A 26995-nucleotide genomic window follows, 5' to 3' on the forward strand; every position below is an offset into this window, starting at 1 on the left:
TACTTAAGTAAATTTAATAATGGATACTTTCTACTTTTACTCCACTACATTTTACAGTAAGTATCTGTACTTTCTACTTCACTACATTTCTACTAAACTGTCGCGTTACTCGTTACATCCAAGGCGCTTTTTGTCCGTTAAAATGTGAAGTTCAGGTTCTTAAGGTGGCGCCGTAAAATCCAAGCAATAACGTGACTTGGTGTCTGTTGTCACCCATGCCTCCACCTTTACTGGCACGCGGAGCTCCAGACATGCGCAGTGGTTTCCTCTGAGCGGGAGAAGATGTCTGTCTAATCGTCAGTAATTTAATAGCGCTGCATAAATCATAAGACATGGCGACATGTAAAATCAGCAGCGCTTCGCTTTCACAGACGGTGGGGACTTTGTCCAACTTTTAGCGTCACTTCGAAGGAAAGCTTAAAGAAAGGTAAGATCTGTGGACGTGATGCTAGCAAAGCTAGCTGTACAGAGACACATGTTGCATCTGCGATGAAAAAAAGTTGTCACTCATGCATTGTGATTGTGATTAATTACTGAGGTGTCGCAATATGGGACAACGCTGTGACCAAAATCTGCATTGATATGACATTCAGGAACAATCCATTCTTCTGGACGGATCTTTACTAAGGGTCATAGGACTGAAGCCTCACTGAGAGCCGTTCTTTGTCCTTGTGATTCTGTGGTACACTGCAGTAGCTAATATTATTTTATTTATTTAAAAAAAATATAGATTTATTTAATTTATTTAAATAAAACAACAACGTAAGAACACAGCATGTTCATTGCTCTTTGTTTTCGTCTCCTGTCGTGGTGGCAGACGTTGCAGCAGGAGGGAGGATGAAAACAGTCACAGTGTTATGTTTGCACCTTGGACAGTGCTCATTGTTGAGCATTGTTTACCGTTAATTGCTATGTTTAATGGTGCAGACAGTTGTGGTTTCTGACATAGGCAATATGGGCAACCGCCCAGGGCGTTACCTTTTTAGGGATGGCAGGAGACCTCTGCTGATTGTGGCACAGAGATGAAAGCAAAACAGAATGAAGAGTTTGAATTGATACTGATTAAATTTATTTCAGCTCTAAGTATTTAATATATCTGTGTTTTATGGGAATGTGGATCTTTCAGATCAATTTGAGAACTAATTTTGATAGGTAAACTTAATTATATTGTCATGTAGCCCGAGGTGCTGGTCTTGGTCTTGGCTTGGTCTCGGGTTCAGTGGTCTTGACTACAACTCTGCTATGTGGCTCCTTGGTTGCATGTCATCCCCCACCTTTCTGTTGGTTTTCTTTCAAAATAAAAGCCACTAGTGGCAAAAAAGGTGAAGTTCATCCTATGTTAGGACAGGGAACAAGATGTTTCCATCCCTGAAATTATGATGCATAGAATCACATATCTAAGTCTAAACTATGTTACAGAGTAAACATAATAAAAACATGCTTTATCTGTAGCATTGTTCATTAAAATGGCACATTTCTAATGTATTAAAATTAAATACGATCGGTTCATTTAATGACATTGAATTAGCGACTAGATAATATATCCAGCAAGTACTTATACTTTTAATACTTAAGTATTTTTTAAAAACCATGACTTTTTTACTTTTACTTAAGTAAAATGTTAATGTGGTACTTTTACTTGAGTACATTTTTGTCTGTGTATTTATACTTTTACTTAAGTACATATTTTGAGTACTTTCTCCACCACTGATTAAACTACTATAAAACTTGTAATAGTGCCGAATATACATGCACTAATGTTATTCAGGGTGTTGCAAATAACTTAAAAGTGTCAGAATTCATTCATGATATAATTCAAAGTGTATTCAGATGTTGGTAAACTGCCCCTGCAGACCTTCGTGGTTCTTCGTGCAGCCTCTGAGTTGTAGGATGTCTCATCAGTGTCCGTCTCCCTGACTGCCAGTCGGTGTTTACCTCCAGAGACCCCCACCTTTCTGGACCAGGGATCACATGAGCTCATGATGAAACATTTCTAATAAAAAAAATGTGGCTGATGTTCTTACAGAGTTGAAGTGTATTAACAATCCATTGTTTTTAACTTCTCAGTACATTTACGCAGCAAATTCATACCATTGCTAAGTTATTTTAAGTAACTTTATCCATTTTTGATTTTTCATTTCCCTTTTCATCTCTATGTCCACTGCATTTGAAATAAATTTAAAGCTATTTCTGAAGAAGCTTTTTAAAATATTAATTTTAAAATGATTTGTGTATTTTGGTTGTTAACCTTAAATAAATCAGAAACAATGATTTGAATCAAGTTTAAATAAAAATGGATGCACACCAGTTTTACCTTGTTGGAAAGAAGGAAACATTGTTGTCATAAGAAAAACTCATAAATTGATTGCTAACCATCTCTTCCTGCACAACATGCAAACTTTACTGGCATATCGTACATAGAGAACCACTTTCACAATATTCACCAACAAAGGAAGGTCATTTAAGGTGAGAACGTTTTTTTGCAGTTCTGCTGCGCTCTACTAGATTTAGAGATGTTGTGTACGTTTTGGTTAAGGGTTGGGCTTAGGAATAGAGTAGTAAAGTGTTTCTGTGAGGCATAAATGTAGCTACTAAATGAATGTAAATCTATACAAAGTCCTAATATTGTAGGAATATAACCCGCTGTGTGTGTGTGTGTGTGTGTGTGTGTGTGTGTGTGTGTGTGTGTGTGTGTGTGTGTGTGAGTGAGTGAGTGAGTGAGTGTGTAGCTTCTATCGCCACCTGCTGTCAGAACTGAGTCAGCTCACCGACACTCAGAATGGGACCACCACAAAACTGATTGTTTTTTTTGTATCTGTGGTCATCTCTTGTGCTTTCAAATTTTAATTTTTACTTATCTTTAGATGGACTATTTTCGTTTTTGGCTTTGTCTAAGAACATATGCTACACTTGTCGTTATAGGCTTGAAAAACTGGAACTAATGTCACACTTACATACTGACTGCTAACTGCAGTTAGCATGGTTAATATTACTAAAGCAGGAGTCTTCCTGCAACCATTATAATCCAAAGAGCCATTTTTGCTTTCGTCCAGATAAATAAACTTGTTTCGAGCCAAATGTGACATAATTTTTCAAAAAAAAGACAACTTATGGTTTCTGATGTAGGAAATTGCCATTTTTGAAGAACTAAAATTGGACTTCAATTTTTAAGTTTCAAATACAAAAAATAAAAGGTTTTAATGAGACCTTACATTTTCTGCTATGGGCTAATGATATTTGTGGAAAATGATATTTAAATAAAAAGCAAATACTTTCTGACCTGATGAAAAAGAAAATAGATCAAAAATGTATTATTGATTTTTGTAATAGCATTCAGCTGTGGAAATTCTACAAAATGATTAAATAAAAATCAGCTAAAAACTGAATTTATAACTATATTTATAATCATTAGTTGGCAAACCCTAATGTAACCCACAAGAAGGCTTACTTTAAATATCTTTAATAGTAGATAGCAAGTTAAGTTAATTTACTTTACTAAAACCAACACTACCAAAGTATAAGGAATTTGGGCCTGATCAGAAGATTCTAAATTCGGGGGAGCCTAGGTGTGAACAACAGAGGAGAGCACACAATGTATATATATAAAAAAGTAGAATTTAATTTAAAAAAAAAAATAGAATTTAATATAAACAACATTTGTGGATCCACATTGTATAAATAAACAAAAATTGCACGCTTTAAAAAAAATTTAAATAAAAAAAATAACCCAGTCTTTTGGATGTCTGTCAATTGTTCTTTCAAGTTTTGTTTAGTCTTCTCAATGTGTCTGTGAAATATTTTTTATGTTTCACGGCTGGTGACCAGTCGGGTCACTGTCTACCAGTTCACTCGGTCCTCTGGGCTGGGGCTCGCCATCCAAGTTCTTTGTAAGGGTGATCTTGATGTCTCTGGCACAATGTTTCAAAAGTGCACCATAAGAAAAAAACCTGACCTGGAAGAAGGTCAAAGTAAAGCATCTTAAAATTTAGGATGCTAATATCAACAAAGCAACAATTCAAATCTCAATCTAAAAGTGCCAAAGTACATTTATAACACTAAATCTAACATTTAAAATGTGGATTAGAAACCCGCATTACAGCACCATAACACCAATGTCAAAATATTAAAACATGTACTAATGGGAAAAGAAGCAAATCCACATAGGACAAATACAACATACACAACAACAATGATATAAAGCTTACAATACAATTTAATTTTTATTAAATTTGAACAGTTATTAGGTATTTTAGCCATTTTTTTAGCAAATTTACTGGCCAACGGCTGAGCGCGTGCAATTACTCACCGATGCTTCAATGCTACACAACCAGGGATTTTTTTCGGAGGTCAGCTGTTAGAACAGCGCTTTTGGAGATCTAATAAAAAAAAAACAACAGATTCACTATTTTGAATTATGAATTCTGCGATAATAATTTAACATTGTCTTACCAATTTCCAGGATTCTTCAAAGAATTTAATGTAATCTTCTAGGAAGTTTACGGGACAACCGTCAGCTCTCAAGGGAGTTAGACGCAATCTGAGTTAAAGCTCAGTGATGCAGTTAAAGGGGCGGGACAATCAACCTGATTGGCTGATGTGAAATCAGACTGTGCCAGTTATTGGTTGTTTAATCTGTCACTAAAAGCAATCACTAAAGGGATATTTCACAGGTTTTAAAGATTTTTAGCACTGTTTATATAAATATTTATGAACATATTTACAAACATATTCCTTTTTTTTTTTACTTTATTAAATTTTTTTAATCTTGTTGTAGAATAAGATTAAATCAACATCTATTGATTTGTTGTGTTTTTAACACTGGGTTACACTAACCTAACCCAATCACAAAATGGAAAATGTGATGCACATGCAGATTTATAAAAAACAAACAGATACTCAAACTTAACTTCCTATTTTTAACTCTTCCCTTTTTATATGCCAAGTGCTTTGCCGCTTTTGGAAAGCATCCCCATCTGAGATTAGTAAAACAAAAGAGTGAAGCCAGAACAGCAGCTGCTAAAAACAGTATATGTTGGGAATATCTATGCAGAAACAATGTCAGGTAGCCTGTCTGTGGAGCCTGGCTGTGTTAAACATGTTCACTTTGAACAGGACAACAGGGAAAGCATGGTGGACATCTACGTGAGTACGGAAAGCCTGCGAGTGTACGACAACCCCTGGGTGGAGGACGCTTCGCCAAACCCTTCAGGACTTTCACAGGCTCAGTCCAAAAGTAAGAGCGCTGCTGATTCTGTGTAGAAGCTGCTGTACTGTAGCAACAAAATATTTCTGAATGGTTTGTGTCTTGATAGTTTATTTTAAATACATGTTTTAAGGTATTTATTGCCTGTTTTTAAGTGTATTTTGTCAGCGAAACGTCTGTGAAGAGGAGTTCTTTCAAATGGGCCTGTGTTTTTATGGGTGTGGTGTGTTTGCTCCTACTGGCTGGAAACATCTACCTCGCAGTCCAAAGTAATTATTTTTGTTTAATTAAGGGAAAATATCCAAATTTGTATATTAACTGTAAGAGTATTTATTTTATTTTCCTTTGCGTTGCAACAGACCAGGAGCTGCTGGAGAAAAATAGGAACCTGACTATTTTTAACAATAAACTCAAGGACAATGTAAACACCTTGTGCAACAAGTCCTGCGGTAAGGATAAAAATCATGACACACACTACAGTGATCACATTATATTGGTTTTTAAGTTCTAGGTAGATGTCTATCACAAACGAGGTAAAACAGAGAGAGGAAGTAGAGCAGTAAGTTATTGTGATCTGTATAAGCTCTTTAAAAACGTTTTAACTTTAGATGTGGTTCCTCTTGTTTTACTGTGAATTGCAAACCTTTCTCATTTTGGATTAAAAAATAAAATAATACAGGGATTTTCCATCCTATTTGTGCTTTCAAGCGTAAAAAACCCTTCATTTTCATAATATCCGTCAATAGTATCCTCAATTTTGCATCCTTCAACCCGCCTCCATTTTGTACTCATGTACCTGTTTATTGAATATTACTTTAAACCTCTTAGTTGAGTATTTTCATGAATTATGTAGATAAATAATTACTAAAATGTTGTTTTTTTCTAGAGCTTTTCTCTAGTAGTCTTTGGTTGAGAGATGGGTCAATCCCAGACAAAACAGGACAAACAACCAGGCAGATACGCCAATACATAAAGACAAAATAGAACGACTAATTAACCTAACAGACATGTTTTAGACAGTTGAAAAATAGTTTGATACCACACCAGCAAAAATGTCAGCTTAGATGATCTGTCAAGAAAAGCTGCGAAAAACCCAAAACTCAGGCAAAAAACTAATTTCTTGGTTCTTGAACCTCAATCAGATGATTTATGTCCCCCAGGTTGAAAAATATGATGTAACATACAAACAAGTATAAAAAGATGAAAGAATGGAGTGGCTGACATTTTAAAAAGCACTGCTGGTCATTCCAGCCACTTTTATGCCTTTGCAGTTTCATGGCCGTTCTGGACATGAAATGGTGCCAAACCATACAGAAATTAGAGCATGGATTAGGGAAGGGACAAAATGTGCCAAGACCAAATGGAATGGCGGCTATTTCACCTTTTAGTCACATTACATTTAAAGTTTTGATCATTTCTATCTGACTCTTCCAGGTAGAAAATAGTGCCGTTCACCTTGTGGCATCTCGTACCAACCAGTTCGAGAGCTGAAGACTTAAAGAAACTTTCTATAATCTACTGTAAGAAAATGTGGTTATCTGACTCCAACAAATTTTTTTTGGTAATAATCTGTAACATTTCCATGCTGTGATTTAAGTACATGTGTAAAAAAAGGAGCACATGTTTTGCAGTGGTGAAACTAGAGTGAGTGAGTTTCTCCGAAACCTTAGACACACACATTAAACCAGCTTCCTTCTTTTGAGGGAAAGTGGAACTACAGCAGAAGGAGAAATCCCCCAGTTCAGCAGCACTGCTGTGAGAAAAAAACTAAAAGTAATCTAACGTTTTACTATGTTTCCTGCCAAGAGGAGAAGCCAGATGAAAAGAAAACAAAACTTAGAGAGAAAGAAGCTTAAGAAGTGATCAAATGGGTTTTATTCCTCCTTGAAGTGTTTTATTTAACTTTATTAACTGTTCTGTTGGATCAGTAATATCCTGATCATGTATTGATTGAGTTTTGCTATTAAATACTTAAATTGTGTTGAAATTCGATCTGTGGTGAGATTTTATTTGATCAGTTGTTTTTTTTTTTTGTTTTTGTTTTTTTTGATGATGATCTAAAGCTGCCATATTATACAGTTACTCTGGAAGGATCAACCTATATCTAGTTTCCAATCATGGATATTTTATCTGTTTCACACAGGACACAGTAAAGACGACTGTCCACAATGACACTTAAACCGGCGTCTCATCAACTAGACCAGTATGTATTTAAATTTGAAGCTTGGATGTGCTCTGGTGGCACAGGGGTTAAGCACAGTCCACATATGGAGGCCTCAGTCCTCAACATGGCCGTCGCAGGTTCAATTCCTGGCCTGGCAACCTTTGCCGCATGTCTTCCCTTTCTCTCATTACCCACTTTCCTGTCAACTAACTATCAAATAAAGGCCAGTAGAGCCAATAAAACATTTTAAAAAAAAATTAAGCTTTTGTGACTCAATTCTTGTGTGTTTTGGTTTTTAACGTGATTTCTGTTATGTGTTTTTGATATTTATTCATTTTTGCAATATTTGTTCTTGGTTGATCAGTTTTCATCATTTATTCTGATTTCTCTAGTTTATTACTATATTAGATTTCTTCCTTTCTGGTTTATTTCAGTTATATTTATTCTCAGTTTTGGCATTGTTTGTTCCCCCTCATTAACAAAAGAAAATTATATCCTCCAAAATAAGAGATTCATTGTAACAGTAACAGAAATCTACTCTTTTCCATTTATGTTTAAGAAACTTTGAAAATCTTTCAATTTTCTATTTGTGAAATTTGGGGTTTTCACATGTCTGTTTCTCTGTTTCAGGTGAAAGAACAGGAGATAATTTACATCAACCAAGAAAATGTTTTGGACTGAGGCCTGCTGTTTTTGGGACAATTTCCACGTCATTTTGTGCCAAAACAAACCACAGCAGAAAGCACAAAGCTCCCCCTCAAACCTGGAAAAGTCAGGAAACGGACCAAAAACTGCAAAAGCATAAAACTGCAGAAGTGAACTGTCTAAAATGACAGCATCCATTTTTGCTGGACATGAGGATTTTCTTTCACTCTCAGCTTCACAAGTAGAAAACAAAATGTTACATTAGCACCATTACCTTTCAAATAAATGTTATAACTACTCTTAAAACCTGGTTTAATGTGCAAAACCTTACAGTATAATAAGCTGTGTATGGATTTCATAAAAAGACACAACAGACAGGTAACTGTAACACTCACAGGCCACTTTAAAGGTCAACCGTTCAATTACTTAACATTAAAACGTGCCTCAGCCAATCAGATGGTTCAACCCAAAACACTGAGGCATCTAGATGAGGTGAACATGACTTTCTATAGTCAGAAGCAAGCATCAGATTGGGCAGAAAGAGGAAGTAAGTGAAAATCCAAAATGGGCTCTGGGGGGACTGTTTGATAGGCTCATCTACTGGTTTGATGCAAAAAGACAGTCACCTCCACAGGTTCTCAAACTGTTTTAGCAAGAAAATACCATTAGCATACAATTTAAAACGCTTTTACAAACAGAAAAAGCAGTTTGTTGTTTTCAGTTTGTTGTGCTGTCATAACACAATAAATCGGCCCTGGATGACTGAGTGAAAGGTTTGGTTTAATTACATTATCCGGTTTAACTTAAAAGCTGATATTTTCAAGTTTCTAGTTAAATGAAAATGATCATAAAATTCATAATTCTAAGTAGGAAAGCCATCAACATCAACTTCAAAATTTAATATGGCTACCTTAATAAACTGATACCTGAAGTAGAAAGAAATTGATTCACACATCTAATCATTTGTATCTCAATAAATCAGTCACATTGTGGCTAACCCTCTTTTAGTGAACATGTTGATGCAGTGTTTGAATTGCAAATGACAAAGAAATAGATTATTTGTTTGTTTTGCTGCTTATGGTCACAGTGATCACTGAGCATATTCATTGGGAATTGAACTGGCTTTTGAACTTGAAATAGGAACATGACAAAGTTTGTATTGATTTAATTTATAAATTCAATTTTTGACTTCAGTCATAAAAATACAATAACCTCTGGTGCATTTTCTTGTTTCATTGTTTTCAACTTCATCACATTTAAGTTGTTTGTATTTATTTTTGCTAATTGCATATATATTCCAAAGGCACTTGAGTATCACAAATTAAGCTTACTGCTAAAATACTATCACCATTCATAAAGCAAAGAGGGGAAATAGTTTATGGTAATTTCAGGCATAAAGTAGGACCACAGCAAATGTTTTTTATCGGACGCGGATGGATATGCCTGTTAGTCGCCGCCTCTGAGGTCATTTCCGCCTCGATGGTCTGTGTTTGTGAGCCGGCCGGCATTTTCTTTTTAACCGGTTCTTCTAACACCCTTATCGCTCACCAGGCTTATAGACCGACTAACAATATTTTCGACTTAATTTACCTTTGCGTGGCAATTTTCTAAATAATGCCTGGCTTTTCAGACAGAGACCGGGGCAGAGATAGAGGGTATGTATCAATTTGCCTTCAGTTATTGTTCTCTGTGTTTCGCAGCTCAGTGTTTAGACACTGATGACGTCGGTTTCACGGCTGTGGTTTCTGCACTCACAAAAAAAATCATGGACGTCTAGAGTAGTTATTAATACTGGATGACTAAGTGAGATTTGTGTACTAAATTGTGACCGTTGGTTGACGGTTGGCACGCGTGCGGCTCGCGGAGCCTGGAAAATATTCACCGTTTGGTCATCGGAGCTAAAATGGCAGCAAACGGCGGCCTTGTGTCTGCAGCTGATCGGCAGCCTCCGCTGTTTCCTCCCCGGCCTTGTGACGCAGTCTGCCCTTAGCTTGCGGTTGTGTTTGCAGGGCAAAAATGCCTGTCAAATAGGCTCATTTCATACGTAATGTTCTCAATCCGAATGTATTTTACTGGAGGCAACACGACCCTCCGTTAATTCACCGAGTTTTTTAAGTAGGTCACCATGTTGCATCCCGGTCAGTTTGTTCGGTACATCCAGTAATTACACCAACGCAAGCCTTGAGCTCGCTCATTAAATTCCCCCCTTCCAACCATTTATATCAAGAAAATGATATTTAAAATTACATATTGGTGTTTGTTTTTTCTTGTTATGTAAAAATAAAAAAAGCTTAAAATAGCTACAATCTATTTCCCGACGAAAGGTGGTGAAAGCAGGTTGTATATCCAATATTTTGACAGATCAAAATATTCAAAATTTGACCTCTTTTCTATTTGTTTATATTGCCAAAAAACTATTGACATGATTATCATAATGTGCTCTAAGGTTCGATAGATTTGGTAACATTTGCCTGACAACACATTTAAACAGATGCACCAATTTGGTTAAAATTACTTCCGGAAAAGTGTAACAATGGCTGCATATGCAACCTCTACATCTACTAAGAGAAGATATAGAGGATGTTGTTGAAAAACTAGAAAGTCTTGTCATTGAACTACTCCCATACGCAATAAGGAAGTACTCTGAATATGAGAGCTTTATCACACAACCAGTTTAGATCTACTTTAGTAGGATCGAGCTTTTAAATCAAAATGTACACCTCGTCTCTGAGCCACACTGCAGTATGCTTGAATTCAATGTTTCCCCAGCAAGAACATTGTGTATTGGTAAACGGAAATAAATCCATAATGGCTTTACATCTGTATTTATTAAAAAGTTAGTGTGCTATAAAACTAAGGTTCATACAAATCTCGTGAGTTTGAACAACAATAAACCAGAGTCTTTAAAAGTATGAACTGTATCATAGATTGCTTCTGCAGCTGACCTTATCACAGATTACACCAACAACAGGGACTGGCTTTTGGGCTTGGTTATAGTTTACTTGGCATGAGAGCTGGAAGATTTGTTCGCTCTTAGCAACTGTGGAAGGTCTTTCCCAAATGAGTGCAAAAGGCATCGTTAGTAAAGCTGCACAGTATATGGAGTTGCCATAGCGATGTCGGTGTGTGCAGCATCACATTTGCAAAGGACAGCTTGGCAACGATATTTATTCTCATGTATTCAGACTCTTCATATTGGTAACATGTTTGGCCAGTTGGATGAACTCCCAAACCTGAAGTGTGTTTTTATACCAACATTTTTAATATGTAATAATAAAGACAGAAAAACGTTGAGCAGCACTTCATTTGAAGGGGTGCGCATAAGACGGACATGACGGCAGACATGAACATGAAGGAGTCTTCATGAATGTTTGACTGTTGCCATGACGTGTCATTCAGCAAATAATGACACTTTCAATGCAAAGTTGACACTTAATGGACTTTTTATGTCCATTAAAAGTCATAAACTTTTAATGACTTAGTCATTATAAACTATTTATAATGGCTAAATAAATAATTTAGTCATTATTGACTAAATAATTATATATTTATACTTTTATTGGACTTTTAATGCAACTTTGCATTAAAAGTATCATTATTTTCTGAATGACACTTCATGGCAACAGTTGTAAACATTCATGAAGACTCCTTAATGTTCATTATTGCCATTATGTCATGTTTATGTCTGTTTCATGTCGCACACCCCTTCAAATAAAATATTACCAAATGTTATTCTTAGCTGATATCATCATTGCAATTTTTAGCAACAGATTCACAGTTGAATATATTTTTTCTGCTCCAAATTTAGGTTTTGTTAAAACGGCAGATAAATGTAGATATTTTTTAGACCTCAACATAAACAAGTTTTTTTTTTTTTTTTTTCTTTACGAAATGATTTGTTTCTTCTTCAGATATGGTGGCGGCCCTCCTCGTTTCGGTGGCGGTGGAGGAGGCAACAGGGGAGGACCTCCTCCCGGAAAGTTTGGAAACCCCGGAGAACGGCTGAGGAAGAGACACTGGAACCTGGATGAGCTTCCAAAGTTTCAGAAGAACTTCTACCAGGAACACCTGGACGTCACACACAGACCTCTGGTGAGACAGAGATTCGTTTCAGAGTTTCTCATTTACCTCTGCGATCTGTAAGTCGAAGTGAATTTATTTTGTAGAAGCAGAGTGAGAAACTAATTTCATCTTTCCTGTTTTTTCTTTTCCAATTTCAGCAAGAGGTTGAAGAGTATCGGAGAAGCAAAGAAGTCACAGTGAAAGGCAGAGATTGTCCCAAACCAATTGTTAAATTCCATGAAGCTGCTTTTCCAAGTGAGCCAAAATGATTCAAACCGATTCTGACATTATTTACCCCCGATATATTCAAACGTTCTGCCATGCTACCAGCAATTAAACTTGAATATCCCATTTTCTCAGGCTACGTCATGGATGTTATTGTTAAGCAGAACTTCACTGAACCGACTCCAATCCAGTCCCAGGGCTGGCCAGTCGCTCTGAGCGGCAAAGACATGGTGGGCATCGCTCAAACCGGCTCTGGGAAAACCATTGCTGTAAGTGATCACTTTTTACTTCCTTCAAGTACTTACTTCTTCTTAAGTGCAAGTTTAACCTATTTAGCTTAGGAATGAGCAATATGGAATTAGTCTTATGATGGTACTATTCTGATAAAAATAAAGGTGATGATAAGAACCGTTTGCAACTTCTTCCTTTTTTAAGACAACACAAACGCTGCTCTGCACATAACTGCAATTAATATTTTTTTCAAATTTATTGATCACTCATTAAGCAAACTAGAGAAAATAGCAAAGCTAACAATATGCGGACAGCTCTGGGGAGTTTAAATGACACTAATTAGATTTTATCATGACAATAATAAATCAGAGTCTTATAATAAGAAATGTGTCATGATAAACGATAATGTAAGAAAGTGGGGGTCTTATGACATTCATTAGGTGTTAAGCATCTTTTTTCATTTAAATTTTTTAGTATCTTCTGCCAGCGATTGTTCACATCCAACATCAGCCGTTCCTGGAGCACGGAGACGGACCCATTGTAAGTACGCCTTGAGCTGTTATTGTCTGTGATGTGTGTGGTTGCTATATATGAACAAATGACTTTAAAATGGAATCTAATGCTACATTCACACTGCAGGCTTCAATGCTCAGTTCTGGTTTTTGGTGGAATCTGAATATTTTTGCATGCTTGTTCACATTTCCATATAAAGCTCTGGTAAAAAGCCCACTGCACTGAACCCCATTGAAAACTTCTTGGTTATTCCACCAAATATTGATTACTGAGCTCTTCTTAAGTTAAAACATTAGTGTTGTTGTTTCTAAATGAGTATGAATTTGTTCTCCTTGCATTATTTGAGGTCTGAAAGCACTGCAATGTTTTCGTTATTTTGAACGTTTATCATAAATACTAAATTTCTGCTTGGAATTTCAGACACATGTTGTTAGTAGTTCATAGAATAAAAGAACAATCTTAATTTTACTCAAATATACACCTTAAAATTATCACAGATAATTTTAAGTGGTCTCTTAGTTTTTTCAGAGGTGTTTATGCGACTTGTGTGTGATCTCCAGTGTGAACAGCAGATGACCTGGAAGTGTCCCGCAGCAGAGGGCGCAATAACACCACACATAAAGAGTGTACATCTTACAATTTTAAATTTAATAACATTAACAACTTAATCCTCATTATCATCAGTCGTGGTTGTTGTTTTTCTTCCCTCTTGCTCGTATCAGGATGCAGAATAGTGACATTTGTCAAGTATCAATGACGTTAATGTGATGAATGTGACCTGGCCGTTCAGACTCGGGTCACCTTTTAAAAGATCAGATATGTATCTGATTTAGGACCACATATAACCTGGTCGCATTAAAAAAATCTGATCTGTTCAGACTGTTATGAAAAGATCAGGGTCAGGTCGCATTACGTCAAAATCAGATCTGGGTCACTTCAGGCTGCAGTGTGAACGAAGACTAAATGTAAACCTGAGCTGTGTGTGAGTGAAGTAACTGACCAATAATGTGGTCGATTAGCTGAAGTGATTCTGTTTCCCGTAGTGCTTGGTTCTGGCGCCGACCCGGGAGCTGGCTCAGCAGGTGCAACAAGTGGCTGCTGAATATGGGAGGGCTTCTCGTCTCAAGAGTACCTGCATCTACGGTGGCGCGCCTAAAGGGCCACAGATAAGGGACCTGGAGAGGGGTAGGCCTGCTTTAATGTTGTGATGGAAACTCAACTCCTTTCTGTTTTTATTGATCGCCGTCTTTGTTTGTGTTGAAGGAGTGGAGATTTGCATCGCTACTCCAGGCCGTCTCATCGATTTCCTGGAGTGTGGTAAAACCAATCTGCGTCGTTGCACCTACCTTGTGCTGGATGAAGCTGACCGCATGCTGGACATGGGCTTTGAACCGCAGATCCGCAAAATAGTGGAACAAATTCGGGTGAGTTTTGCCTTTCATAGAGGAGACGGCTAGCTTTAACATGCATCACTGCCACGCAAGAAATAAACAAATAACTCAGTTTTTTTATTTACCTGTAAGTAGAATTGACGTTATTTGTTTTGTTTTTTTGTCAGCCTGATCGTCAGACTCTGATGTGGAGCGCCACCTGGCCCAAAGAGGTTCGTCAGCTGGCTGAGGACTTCCTGAAGGATTACGTCCAGATCAATATTGGTGCATTGCAGCTCAGTGCCAATCATAACATCCTGCAGATAGTTGATGTCTGCAATGACCTGGAGAAGGAGGACAAGTGAGTAGAAAACTGAGCTTTTCCACCAAAGAGGCTGCAGTTCTTAACCTATTGGGTAAAAGAAGCAGGTTGCTTTTTTTTCTCATTTATTTCTTATTTGATCCTCTCTCTGTTTTATTTTATTTTTTTATTTTTTTGAGGGACTCTAGTGCATGAAGACAGTTCAAGCACCATAATATGTATTGTAGTATCCCATCATATAGACTCTGTAATATCAGAACCTGGTTTTAAACAATTACCTGTGACATCCACCTGTGATGGAGACATTTTTAGAGCAGAATCTAGAAAAACCACCTGGTGATACGAAAAGATAACCGACATTCACTTACTCTAAATAAACAAGAGGAAGGGACAGTTATTCTAACATTGTATCGCTGTTGTGCTTTGTTTTTGCTGCTAGTTTTTTATTAAACAAATAAAAAAAGAAACAAAACTCTGGAGTTTTAAACATGGCATGTTTTAGTTGGCTACTATTTCAGTGAACCCGCAGCACACTGGGCTGGGATGGCTCCAGATTTCTGTGCTATAACCAGGGATTTTATCTTTGTGGAAATACAAAGACCTGCTGCTTAGAAACTGTTATGTACTGAAACCGGTCTACTGGAAAAGACACATTTGATGAGTTGGTATATAAACAAGCAAATAGATCTAAAGGAAACCGGTTAGAGCACCCTCACATCTGCTTCCCGTCATATTCCTGCAAATATTATTCCTGTAGATTTGATCAGTTAAACCTTTATTTTCTGCTGTTTTAAGGCTGATCCGTTTGTTGGAGGAGATAATGAGCGAAAAGGAGAACAAGACCATTATCTTTGTGGAGACCAAAAGACGTTGTGATGAACTTACCAGGAGAATGAGAAGAGATGGGTGAGGATCATTTTCAGCTGAATGGCGAAAATTGCTCATTTTATTTAGCTTGTGTATTAGAATAATCTTGAACCGCCTGAGTTAAAGGGTCTCTATGTTATCTGTGTCTGTAGGTGGCCAGCAATGGGTATCCATGGAGACAAGAGCCAGCAAGAGAGGGACTGGGTTCTTAATGGTAAGGCTGTATTTTTAAATTTATTTTACATTTCACGTTAAAGCTGGTGTCTGTAACTGTTATAGACGATGTTTTTTACTGTCACCATTTACTGATATTTAGCTCATTCATAAGCTAAATATCACGACTGCATAATGTGAGACAGATAATCTTTGAAAATATCAAGCTCCTCCATCTCCTCCCTAAGCTGATATTGACATCTGAAAAGATGCACCACTCCTGGTCAGAAACAACCAGTCAGAGCCAGAAGGAGGGTCTTGGCGCTGTCAATCAAACTCATGTATGCGGTGCTCAATGTGCTTATGGTGGAGAAACAACTTAATATTGCAGAAAAACTATCTATCTGCTGTCATTGATGGCCATGCTAATTAGCCTTAGCATTCACAGCAGAACCAGCCGTTCATAAGGATGATTGACAGCACTAACTCCCGCCTCCCTGCCCTGCTGTGATTGGTCATTCTGCCTGAGCAGTGCATTTCTGTAGTTGGTGCTGGGAGAAGACAGATAATCAGAGATTATCTGTTTCATACTGTACTGTCAGGACATAGTAACAGTTTTAACAAATATGTAGAAAAACATATTTTTAATAAAAGTTACATACTTCAGCTTTAAAGCAATGGAATATAAACTGTGTCCAGATTCATCTGTTGGCTGATTGAAACTGTTGTTTGTCTACAGAGTTCAGATTTGGCAAAGCTCCAATTCTGATTGCTACAGACGTGGCCTCCCGTGGTTTAGGTCAGTATGCCATCGAGTTGCTCCACTTATCAGTGTTTTCCTTATTTTAAAGAAAGTTTTCTGCTTTCTTTAACTTCTCTATGCATTTTCTGAGTTTTTCCTCACCTTAAGGTGCAGTCTTTGTGGCAGGCGCTAGGCATGACAGTCCCAGGCCTCGAGAGGGAGAAGGAGGACATATTGGATTTGCTCCACTGGCTTGCCACCCAGTGGGCCTAGAGAGGTGAAAGCTCTTGTGTGCCAGTGATCTTCAAAAGGCTGCGTGGCTAAGCCTTTGTCTCTGATATGTTGTTGAAATACACACACATCTGTTCTCTGTCCATGGATTTCACCCAACAAGTATCCATCCAGCTGGTTCCAACTCAAACATACGAAAATATACTTATATGCTCGATGCTGTGACATTGGCCTTGCATGTTGTGTAAGAGGTTGCAGTTTACGCAAGTCCCTTTGTTTGAGATTTGGAACAAACGTTATCTCTAGGCACTCGTTTTATGTAGCATGGGGGTCAGCTTGTCAAAATTTGGCGGCTGGTTTGTTTCTCGTGCTGGATTTCGTGAAATGGAGAGAGCAGTTTTGAAATTTTTTTTGTCTCTGAAAATTGAGACCTGGCACATGTGTTGAGGGACTAGTGGGAACATCTAAACAGAGGAGAATGAGAAAGCTGAAAACCAAAGTTCCTCCCTCGCCTGCGTTTTATAGTCATGTCGAGACCTGCCAACGAGAGACATTTTCTCAAGTGAACACTGGCTTCTTGGAAGATCTTGCCTCGATGAAACTGATGAAGTGGGGGGAGGGCTTTACTTTACGTTTGCATCGGAGTCCCACAAGGTTCAATGCTGGGACTCTTTTGTTTGTGGTTTGAAAGGGTCCCGTTTTTTAATTGGTGCATAGTCTAGTTTGTCTTGGCAAGACGTGCAGTGCGGCCTTTAATATCAAGGTTCTTATGAGAGTGTACTGGGGAAAAACCTGAACCTGCAAAAACATACCACTCAATGGTCCTATATTGGCTCATGAGGAGGTCCCAGTGCACATGGTTGGCCTAACTGCGTAGAAGCTCCTGGATGTCACTTGACAATATGTGGGGGATTTCGCTGCATTGGGAAAGGACTAGTGAATGCATACTCCTTTTATGGTAAGACTTAAATCTATCTTCACTCCCTTTTGTAGACAAGGGAGACTGTCTTTGACTCTTGATTAGGGTAAGCAATAGGAGTGTGCATCGTTTCTCTCTTCCCACAGTAGTATTCCCATGGAATAGATGTTTACACACTCTTTTGTCGCCTCTAATCTGTTTCCTCCACAGCTAAATAACCACTTTTCTCCCCTCAGCATTGACCAGTTGCTAACTTTTCCCTCTGATCTGGCTGTTGTGGTGTGCAAAATCCTGTGGCCTCCTATGTATTGTTTTGCCACACTGCAACACTTTCACAGATGTGGAGGATGTGAAATTTGTCATCAATTATGACTACCCTAACTCCTCCGAGGACTATATCCACCGCATTGGCCGCACGGCCCGCAGTCAAAAAACGGGCACAGCCTACACCTTCTTCACCCCCAACAACATGAAACAGGCCAGCGACCTGATCTCTGTGCTGCGCGAGGCTAACCAGGCCATCAATCCCAAGCTCATCCAGATGGCAGAGGACAGAGGAGGTAAAACTAAAATTAATTTACCTGCTTCTGTAGGTAATGAGCTCTTTATGGCTTTGTTATTGGGGATGCACAATATATCGGCACTAATGTCAGACACAGCTCTGGAAAAAACTGAGAGACCACCCATTGAAAACCTCCTGGTTATTCCACCAAATACTGATTTCTGAACTCTTCCTGTGCTTAAACATTATTATTGTTGTTTCTAAATGAATATGAACTTGTTTTCTTTGCATTATTTGAGGTCTGCATCTTTTTCGTTATTTTGACCATTTCTCATTTTCCACAAATACTAAATTTTTACTTGGAATTTCAGAGACATGTTGTCAGTAGTTCATAGAATAAAAGAAAAATGTTCATTTTACTCAAACATATGCCTATAAAGATTAAAATCAGAGAAACTGATCATTTTAAGCGGTCTCTTAATTTTTTCCAGTGCTGCATTTGTCATTATTAACATCTGTATTGGTCCAACAAATAAAACTAAGCTGATATTAACAGCCATCTTGTTGCTAATTGTGTTTCAGGAGAGGGAGGGAAAGTGTTGGTTATTTTTTATTTGTTCAATAATGTGATGCATTTCTGGATTGTGGGTTGTTTAACTTTCACATTGTTGAAAGGATAGGGAAGAGTACAACCTGTATTTAAACTTCTGAATTAAAAAAAAAAGTCAGTCTCTAAAAAAAGTTTTCTCGCTAAGTTTTCATAATTCTAACTAACCTAAAACAAGAGAAGTTTAGTCTGATTTAACTTCTAACGGTGAGGGAAAAAATGTCACTTTATTTAGACAATACACCTGTAAAATGTATCACTATTTTAGCATTTCGTATGAGTTTATTGATAATTATTGATTAGTTATTTTGCATGAAAAATATAGTGACATAACCGCTTCCTGTTTTACCAGTCCTAGTACTTTATTTAGGTTTCTGAAGCGGCTTTTGGTTCTGAAATGGCTTAATATGAGGAAAGTGACAGTTGTAGCACATATCCTGCAAATACAGGCCTACTTTGAAGTGTAAGTTTCCTGACATCTGGGTTTCCTTTAGTTGTGAACCATATTCATCAAAATTAGTAAACACAGTCTTTCTGTATCACTTTATATAATGTATCTATATGTGGGGTTTCCATTTTGAACTTAAAAAAACTGAACTGTTTGATATTCTAATGTATAGACATATTTCTGTATCTCAGCATTGCATCTTCAGATTTAATGTATTCACCACTCTCTCTTGTTTTGTCTTCCACTGATGCAGGTCGCGGACGGGGGGGAAGAGGTGGCTACAGGGATGACCGTCGCGATAGGTATTCAGGCGGCAGAAGTAACTTCGGTGGCGGAGGCGGCTACAGGGACAGGGACGGCGATAGAGGGTTCGGCAACGGGCCGAAAACTGCCTTTGGGGGAAGCAAAGCCCAAAACGGTGGGAATTATGGAGGCAACAATAGCAATTCTAGCGGTAACTATGGCAACAGCAATTACAGCAATAGTAACGGACAGGGTAACTTTAGCGCGCCACCAAACCAAGGCGGCGGCGCTGGCGGCTTCGGTAACCAGAACTTCCAAGGCCCCCCTCAGTTTGGCGGCATGCAGAGGCCCGCTCAGAACGGCGTGAACCACCCGCCGTTCCCCTTCAACTCTCAGCCGCCGCCACAGAACCAACAGCCGCCGCCACCGCCACCAATGGTGCCCTACCCGATGCCGCCGCCATTCCCTCAGTAAATATTGTAAATTCACATTATCAGACCCCAACATGAGTCTTGAAATCTTACCGTACGATTCTCATATTATTCTTTGTACTTGTTTAACGTTGTTTTGCTTACAGCATGGTTGGAATTATTCAGTAAACCCAGATGAGTAAATGGGATCATAAAGTCTCCCATAGTGTAAACATGATTGCTGCACTTTTCCTGGACTGTGTTTTCTATTTTATTTTATTTTAATTTTTTTTGTTACATTCCTCAGTAATTTATTTTTACTAGGTAATCCTGTGTTTTCACTTTCAGTTTAAAGTGATATGAAAATTGTATCTGAAGGGTGCCCAGGGTCCCTTTTAAATAAAAATAAGAAAATCCAATCTTGTCTGACTGGTGTTGAATATTTAAGGGAGTGGGGATTTTTTTTAGATACTTTAAACCTTTTTGTGCCAGATGTGTGAAGGACAAGGAATCGAGACATTTATTTGTAACATTGCACATTGAGAGCAGCATCCATCCATAGTACTGTTTATAAATATTAAAACTATTCAGGTTGGCTGAAATTCTCACTTGTAATTTTTTCAGGTTTTTTTCCCCCTAAAGATTTGCACTAACATGTAAACTGTTTGACTAAATTGATCTATTTGTATGTAAACTGATCACTTTCAGCAAAAACAATAGTGTAACATTTAGTCTTTTTGTAGAAATGCATCTAGTTTTTCTTTCTTACTCAACTAGCCATGAAAAGAGAAATTGATTCAATAGGGACATAGTAACATCTTCAAAGAACCTTCCTTTGATCACCTTTTTATTTTAAGCTTGTGCATTTTTGACATAATTCAAATGCATAGAGAAAAACAAACGTCCATTTCAGATTAAATATTTGACATTTTTAATTGAAAAAACGGTTGGTAACCTTTACAATTCTAAAAGCTTATGTTCAGTGTTCCACTTCTGTGTAATCAAATTAGTCAACAGTAACAAAATCTACACAGCCATACAAATAAAGTAACTTAAGTCTATTGCAGAGAACCAGGACATAATTTAGACACACACAAAGTCCAGTTTTTACATGTATTTAATGAAGTATATTTTAATAATTTGCTAATTTTATTTATTAATATACAGTGGTTGGTTTTTTACTGTAGGCTACTTAGTTGCCATGACTGTGGCTAATGTGATATAAAACTTGAACTAATTCGAGTTTACTGATAAAATATGTAATACAATAATTTTAACTACAGACAATATGTATTATTGCGGCAGAAATAATTTTATTAAAATCAAATTAGTTGTCAACACAATTAGTTGGATCAATGGAAATACGTTACCGTTAAGCGACTTCTCGTTGCTTAGTAACCAGATTCTCTCACGTCATGACCCGGATGTTAATCACTAAGTTCCGGATCTGGAAAGCATGCTGGATGTATCTTCATAGATACTTGATCCTGGTGTAGTTTATTTTGTATGTTGCAAACCTTTTTCCAGATATTATAGCTGCATATGTACCGGGAGAGCAGTTACCCTAAAAACCGTAAATGTTGCGGGTTGTGACGCCGCTCAGCTTAGCTCAGTGCGGAGCTGTTTTTTGTTCAACATCCGCAAATGTTTCCTTCAGACAGTATTGGAAGTCTGTTACAGCAGGATTTAGGAGTGATTGTGGCCCAGAAGGTGCACATAAATGATTTTATCATAATTTATTCCTGACTTAGCTTGATATTTGGACCGGGGTTACTCTCCACCTTCAGCATGTTGACTCTGAGCGCCAGACGCTGCATCCTGTCACAGCTTACATCTCCACTGAAGAGCACCAGAGGACATTGTGACACAGCACCGCCTGATGTTTTGGACCGCGTCCGGACTTTACTGCAGCTCTGTGCGGACAGATACTATATTTCTCCCGGAGAGAGCAACTCGGAGCTGTTCCGGAGAGGCTGGAGCTGCAGCTACGGACCTTTGGGCGTGGAGCTGAAGAGGAACCTGCTGCAGCAGTGGTGGCACTCGGTGACCGGGTCCAGGGCCTGGGTGTTCGGGGTGAATACTTTGAGCAGCAGCCCGGTCAGAGCAGCTGGAGGAGCCCGGGTTGTTCAATCTGAACCTTTCCAGCAGATACTGGATCAGTCTGAGTTGAGCAGAGAGCAGCTGATCCAGAAGCTGAACAGGCTGCTGCTGAGCTCTCCATCTGTGAGAACAAGTTTACTTCAAGGTAGAAACAATTCATCCTTCTATAATTATCATACGTTTTGGAAATTTGCCCAATGTAGATAGAGAAAAGGAGCAAATTTCCTTCAAAAGAACTCAAAGATTTTTAGATTAATCTCAGAAATTTTCCAGAAAAAACTTGGAGATTTCTGAGTTTGCAAAGTTGAAATTTTGCTTGGAAAAACTGAGGAATTTTCAGATTAACAAAAGTCAATTATTTTTTTTTTGTCTTGAAACCTTCTGAGCTTCTTCTAGCAAATGTTTTGGCTTTTCAAAATCAGAAATGTCCAAGTTTCTTTCTTGAAAATTTGTGAGATTAATCTAAAAATTCCTGTTTTTTGGTGAAAATTGAAACTTTTTTTTTCTTTTTCATCTATCTACAATGGCCCTAATACACCATTGTAAATTTGTGCTTCCAGGATTTATTCCATGTATAACTCACGATGTGTTTACAGGTGCCTTGGAGCAGTTTGTGCCCTCTCTGGAGATGGTGAACAAAAAGCTTCCCTTTGGCCTGGCTGAGTCCGGTCCTTGTTTCCAGCCTTCAGATGGTTGGTGAGGTTCAGATACTCCAAATATCTGAAATACTGCAAAACTGATGGTGTAACCTAAAACAGTTTTATCCACAGTTTTCATCCCGTACTGTTATTATTTTATTTTTAAGCAGTTAGGAAGCGTGTAACTGCTGCTGTGGCAGTTAACTGAACAGGTTGTTGCTAGGTAACCAAAGAATGAGTGAGTTGCTAGGTAACCAAAGAATGAGTGAGTTGCTAGGTAACCAAAGAATGAGTGAGTGAGTTAGTTGATTCCACCAACTTTGCTTCGCAGTGAGAAGTTGAGCAGCTAAAGTCTTTTCTCTGCCTACATTCCCCAGAATGCTGTGCGGTTCTGGTTCAGAGTTCAGTGGAATTATTGAATATTCTATCAGCTGCCTTATCTATTGATATTGATCAGGTGTCTATCACAGAATACATTGATGTTGATTTATTGTCCAACCCTGTGGTTACTCCTTCGGATTACAAGTTTAACATCCTTAAATTTATTTCACCTGTGGCTGAGAACCTGCAGTATCTGGTGGAATCAACAAGTCATGTTATGACTGCACTTGTTGTGGTTTTAATTAAGTGATTGTGATTTTACAGGCACATTTGTAGCTCTGGAATAGAAAGGATGGTTTTCTGGTTGTGGCTTCCACAAGATGTCGACAGTCTGTTTAGATTCACTTACTCGTTTCTGTCTTCCTGCCAGCTCCGCTGAGGTCACCCAGACGTCCCTGGTTTGGTTTTGCTCTCCTCGCTCCTCGTCCCAGTGGCTGGATCACTGGGCCCGCCACAGGCTGAAGTGGTGGAGGAAGGTGAGTGTTGACAGAAACTCAAATAAAAGAGACGGTGGAAAAACTTCCCGCTGAGAAATGAGTTGAAATAATATGAAAACAGAAATATTTAAATTTATAAGAAAACCAGACGTTATTGTATGAATTTAGACTTTCCAGAATATGTTGATGATGATGATGATGATAAAGTGAGTAATAGGGGAAGATTTTTTTTTTCCAAATATTGATGTCCAACTTACAGGATCATGATCAGATTATTTTTGTGACACTCTTTGGTTGCTTCAGTCTCAGACTTTGTCATATGTCATCCATTTTGTGTTGTCATCTCCTTTCAACCCGTCCAGTTCGCCTTGTCTCCCTCTGACTTCAGCAGCGCCGAGGTGCCTGAAAACGAGCTTGAAGAGAAAACGTCTCGAGGGGTGAAGATCTTGTACAAGTTTCCGTGGGGCCTCGAATCGCTGGAGACGCTGTGGTGTCGAGGAGACGCAGAGCTGCTGCAGGTGCATAAGGGCATCCGCTCCAAACTGCAGGTCAGCCTGAACCTGTTAGGCCCTCTGTCTCCCCAGGATCTTTCTGCAATGTTGTTTCACTCTTAACTCTGTGATGCAACCCAAATAAAATAAAAACTCAGACTTTCAAATTGCAATGGTCAACATTTTATTCAGAACAGAGCATAATAAATGTTTAAACTGAGAAACTTGTCTATTTTATGCCAAAATAAACTCGTTTCAGATGTGAAGCTCTTGCTACAGGTCTCAAAATAGGTGGATCAGAGCCAGTAAGTGGCTAAAAATGCAGGAAAGTGTGGAAGTATTCAGCTGGGAGAACACCTAGCAACTAATTAAATGAAATGATGTCATGTCTTAAACATGGTCAGCTAAAAAAGAAATGTCCTAATTTTAGGAAAAATCTTAAAATTTGTGGAATTCTAAGTTTTTTGGGTTTTTTTTTGTCTTCTTCTTTAGTCACAATTGTTTTGACAATACAAATGTTGTTATTGTTACCATCACAGCATTGGATGGACTATTTGATAGGCTATAATATTCATTTATCGATTATATATTTGGCCAGTTGGATGGACACACCAGATTTAAATCTAAGTAACCTGGATGATAAAAATCAGAAATATTAGTGGAGACTTCATCATCATAAATTCATATTTATTGCTTTTGATGTTGTGATTGCAGTATTAATCAGTAATGAAAACACAAAATCGTACCAAGTATTTGTTTTTTGTCTAGTTTCTAGTTCAAATATATAAGTTCACTTGAAATGGGGCTAAAATAAATGACAACTTTTCAGCAAGAATTAGGAGCTGATTTTAAATCAATAACTCATTAACATAGATGAAAAAGCACTAAGTTGTAAGTGAAATAATCTGCCAGTGGAGATTTTAAATTTTAATAAAAATATCTTGTTTCGCTGACAGATTATTTCACTTATAGCTAGCACTTTTCCATCAATATTAAGGAATTACTTACTTTAAACAAGCCTATATTTCCTGCTAAAAAGTAAAAGTATGTCAGTTTTCTCTAATTTCAAATGTTTTAAGATATTTGCACTAGAAACTCAACTAAAAATAGTTGGTAAGATTTTCTCTTTTTGCAGCTTTCCACCATTTTCTAAGGTGAAGGTAAAGTTCATTCAGAAAAAAAGTCTGCAGGGAAATATTTTAAGTCTGTCAGGTTAAATTATTATTTTATTCTGCTGTTTCAGATAACATGTAACCATTTTCTGACTTGCTGCTTGCGCTCCAGACTCGAGATGGTCGAAAGTCCGTTCCCCACGTTGTGTCTGTGAGCGGCAACATGGACCGCGGCGCGATGGCTTACCTGTCCAACTCCCTCCAGGAGCTCAGAAGAGAAGACGGCAGAAAGAGGCTGCAGCAGAGAAAGGTGAGGCTGCAGCAGAGTAAGGTGAGGCTGCAGCAGAGAAAGGTGAGGCTGCAGCAGAGAAAGGTGAGGCTGCAGCAGAGTAAGGTGAGGCTGCAGCAGAGAAAGGTGAGGCTGCAGCAGAGAAAGGTGAGGCTGCAGCAGAGAAAGGTGAGGCTGCAGCAGAGAAAGGTGAGGCTGCAGCAGAGAAAGGTGAGGCTGCAGCAGAGAAAGGTGAGGCTGCAGCAGAGTAAGGTGACGCTGCAGCAGAGTAAGGTGAGGCTGCAGCAGAGTAAGGTGACGCTGCAGCAGAGTAAGGTGACGCTGCAGCAGAGTAAGGTGAGGCTGCAGCAGAGTAAGGTGAGGCTGCAGCAGAGAAAGGTGAGGCTGCAGCAGAGAAAGGTGAGGCTGCAGCAGAGTAAGGTGACGCTGCAGCAGAGTAAGGTGACGCTGCAGCAGAGTAAGGTGAGGCTGCAGCAGAGTAAGGTGACGCTGCAGCAGAGTAAGGTGACGCTGCAGCAGAGTAAGGTGACGCTGCAGCAGAGTAAGGTGACGCTGCAGCAGAGTAAGGTGAGGCTGCAGCAGAGTAAGGTGAGGCTGCAGCAGAGAGGTGACGCTGCAGTAGAGAAAGGTGACGCTGTGCCGCATCTCACCTGGAATATACGCACTTCTCTCTTTAGTGACCTCCGGTTTTCCATTTCTGTTTTAGGTTTTAAAGCTGCATCCAGTTTTGGCTCCTGTTAAAGTGGCTTTAGATGTCGGCAAGGGAGCCACTGTGGAAATGAGGCAGGTCAGAACTTTATTCTGACCTTTGATCCCAGAATATGAAATCATCTAATCAGCATGCATAAAAGGAAGAATGTTAATTGTTTCAACATTTATCGTAGATCTGTGAGGGCCTCCTGCAGGAGTTTCTGGAAGCTAAGATCTCTGCGTGGCCTGGATATCTTGAAGCTGTGCCGACATCATTAGAGCTTCTGAATGCCAAGTAAATAAAAGCCCCTTACTGATGAAATGTCTTTCTGTTCACCATCAGGAGAAATGCAGAAATTATGGCTCATCACTTGTGTTTTTCTGTAAATCGATTCCAGATATGATGAGATGGGCGTTCTCTTCACTGTGGTGATCGGTGAAAAGACTCTGGAGAGCGGCCTACTGCAAGTCCGCAGCAGAGACACAACCATCAGAGAGACCATGCACATTTCAGAAATTAGGAACTTTCTCTCTAAATATGTTTCTGCTGCTGACAAATTATGAATGTGTGAAAATCATGTTGTACTTCCCTCTCAGCGAATGACTCAGTCCCATAAGTAAACCTGTCGCAACCAAACTGAGAGACGTTTTGGCTTTAACTGCTGGAGTCTTCTGAAAAGGCTAAAGAGACCGTTTGGAAGTAAAATGTCCTCAGCTTCCTGTCGATGGTTGATTTGTTATCACAAAGCGGATGATCAGTGAACAGATGACCAGTTAAAGTAAAAAAATCTGCAAAGTAATTATTTCTCAGGGGAAATTATGACATTACTTGAGCATTGTTGCATCACACAATGGAGTATGACCTGTTTTTTTTTTTTATTATTTTCAATAAAACCTGTTAGAAAAATAAACTACATTATCAGCCTGTTTGCAGTTTTTCTGGAACTTTCACCCATCATTATTTAATATGTTGTTCATCGTATTGATAATTTAATCAAAA

At 38.4% G+C, this 26995-nt stretch overlaps 3 protein-coding genes and 1 long non-coding RNA gene across 5 annotated transcripts; 3 read left to right on the plus strand and 1 right to left on the minus strand.

Annotated features, from left to right (window-relative positions):
* Positions 1–3599: 3599 nt before the first annotated feature.
* On the minus strand, positions 3600–4888 carry LOC106923885 (uncharacterized). Its single transcript, XR_015762838.1, has 3 exons — positions 4450–4888; positions 4307–4376; positions 3600–3952 (listed from the first exon to the last, which is right to left on the minus strand). It is a non-coding gene; the product is annotated as an uncharacterized LOC106923885 (long non-coding RNA).
* Positions 4889–4948: 60 nt separating this feature from the next.
* LOC148161118 (uncharacterized) lies at positions 4949–8318 on the plus strand. The gene is made up of 5 exons (XM_088005544.1): positions 4949–5233; positions 5359–5472; positions 5563–5652; positions 7347–7406; positions 7998–8318. The coding sequence occupies exons 1-4, from the start codon at positions 5056–5058 to the stop codon at positions 7373–7375; spliced, it is 411 nt and encodes a 136-aa protein (XP_087861670.1). The 5' UTR covers positions 4949–5055; the 3' UTR covers positions 7376–7406; positions 7998–8318.
* Positions 8319–9485: 1167 nt separating this feature from the next.
* On the plus strand, positions 9486–20276 carry LOC106918959 (putative ATP-dependent RNA helicase DDX5). Its single transcript, XM_014989063.2, has 13 exons — positions 9486–9667; positions 11924–12104; positions 12233–12329; positions 12435–12568; positions 13005–13070; positions 14087–14228; positions 14307–14467; positions 14602–14774; positions 15531–15641; positions 15755–15816; positions 16495–16554; positions 17986–18207; positions 19458–20276. The coding sequence occupies exons 1-13, from the start codon at positions 9627–9629 to the stop codon at positions 19919–19921; spliced, it is 1914 nt and encodes a 637-aa protein (XP_014844549.2). The 5' UTR covers positions 9486–9626; the 3' UTR covers positions 19922–20276.
* A 973-nt stretch (positions 20277–21249) lies between these two features.
* Positions 21250–26920, plus strand: polg2 (polymerase (DNA directed), gamma 2, accessory subunit). Of its 2 annotated transcripts, none has more exons than XM_088005556.1 (8): positions 21250–22102; positions 22554–22653; positions 23347–23452; positions 23776–23931; positions 25189–25326; positions 26012–26092; positions 26190–26290; positions 26394–26920. In XM_088005556.1, exons 1-8 carry the CDS (start codon positions 21646–21648, stop codon positions 26557–26559), a joined length of 1305 nt encoding a protein of 434 aa, XP_087861682.1. In that variant the 5' UTR covers positions 21250–21645; the 3' UTR covers positions 26560–26920. The 2 variants fall into 2 exon arrangements, with proteins under 2 accessions (XP_087861682.1, XP_014844552.1); XM_014989066.2 differs by having other exon boundaries at positions 21255–22102; positions 23776–23961.
* Positions 26921–26995: the final 75 nt, after the last annotated feature.

Source organism: Poecilia mexicana, unplaced genomic scaffold (genome assembly GCF_051168715.1).
Source record: "Poecilia mexicana isolate PSO_F unplaced genomic scaffold, ASM5116871v1 scaffold_1, whole genome shotgun sequence".
Taxonomy (NCBI): domain Eukaryota; kingdom Metazoa; phylum Chordata; class Actinopteri; order Cyprinodontiformes; family Poeciliidae; genus Poecilia; species Poecilia mexicana.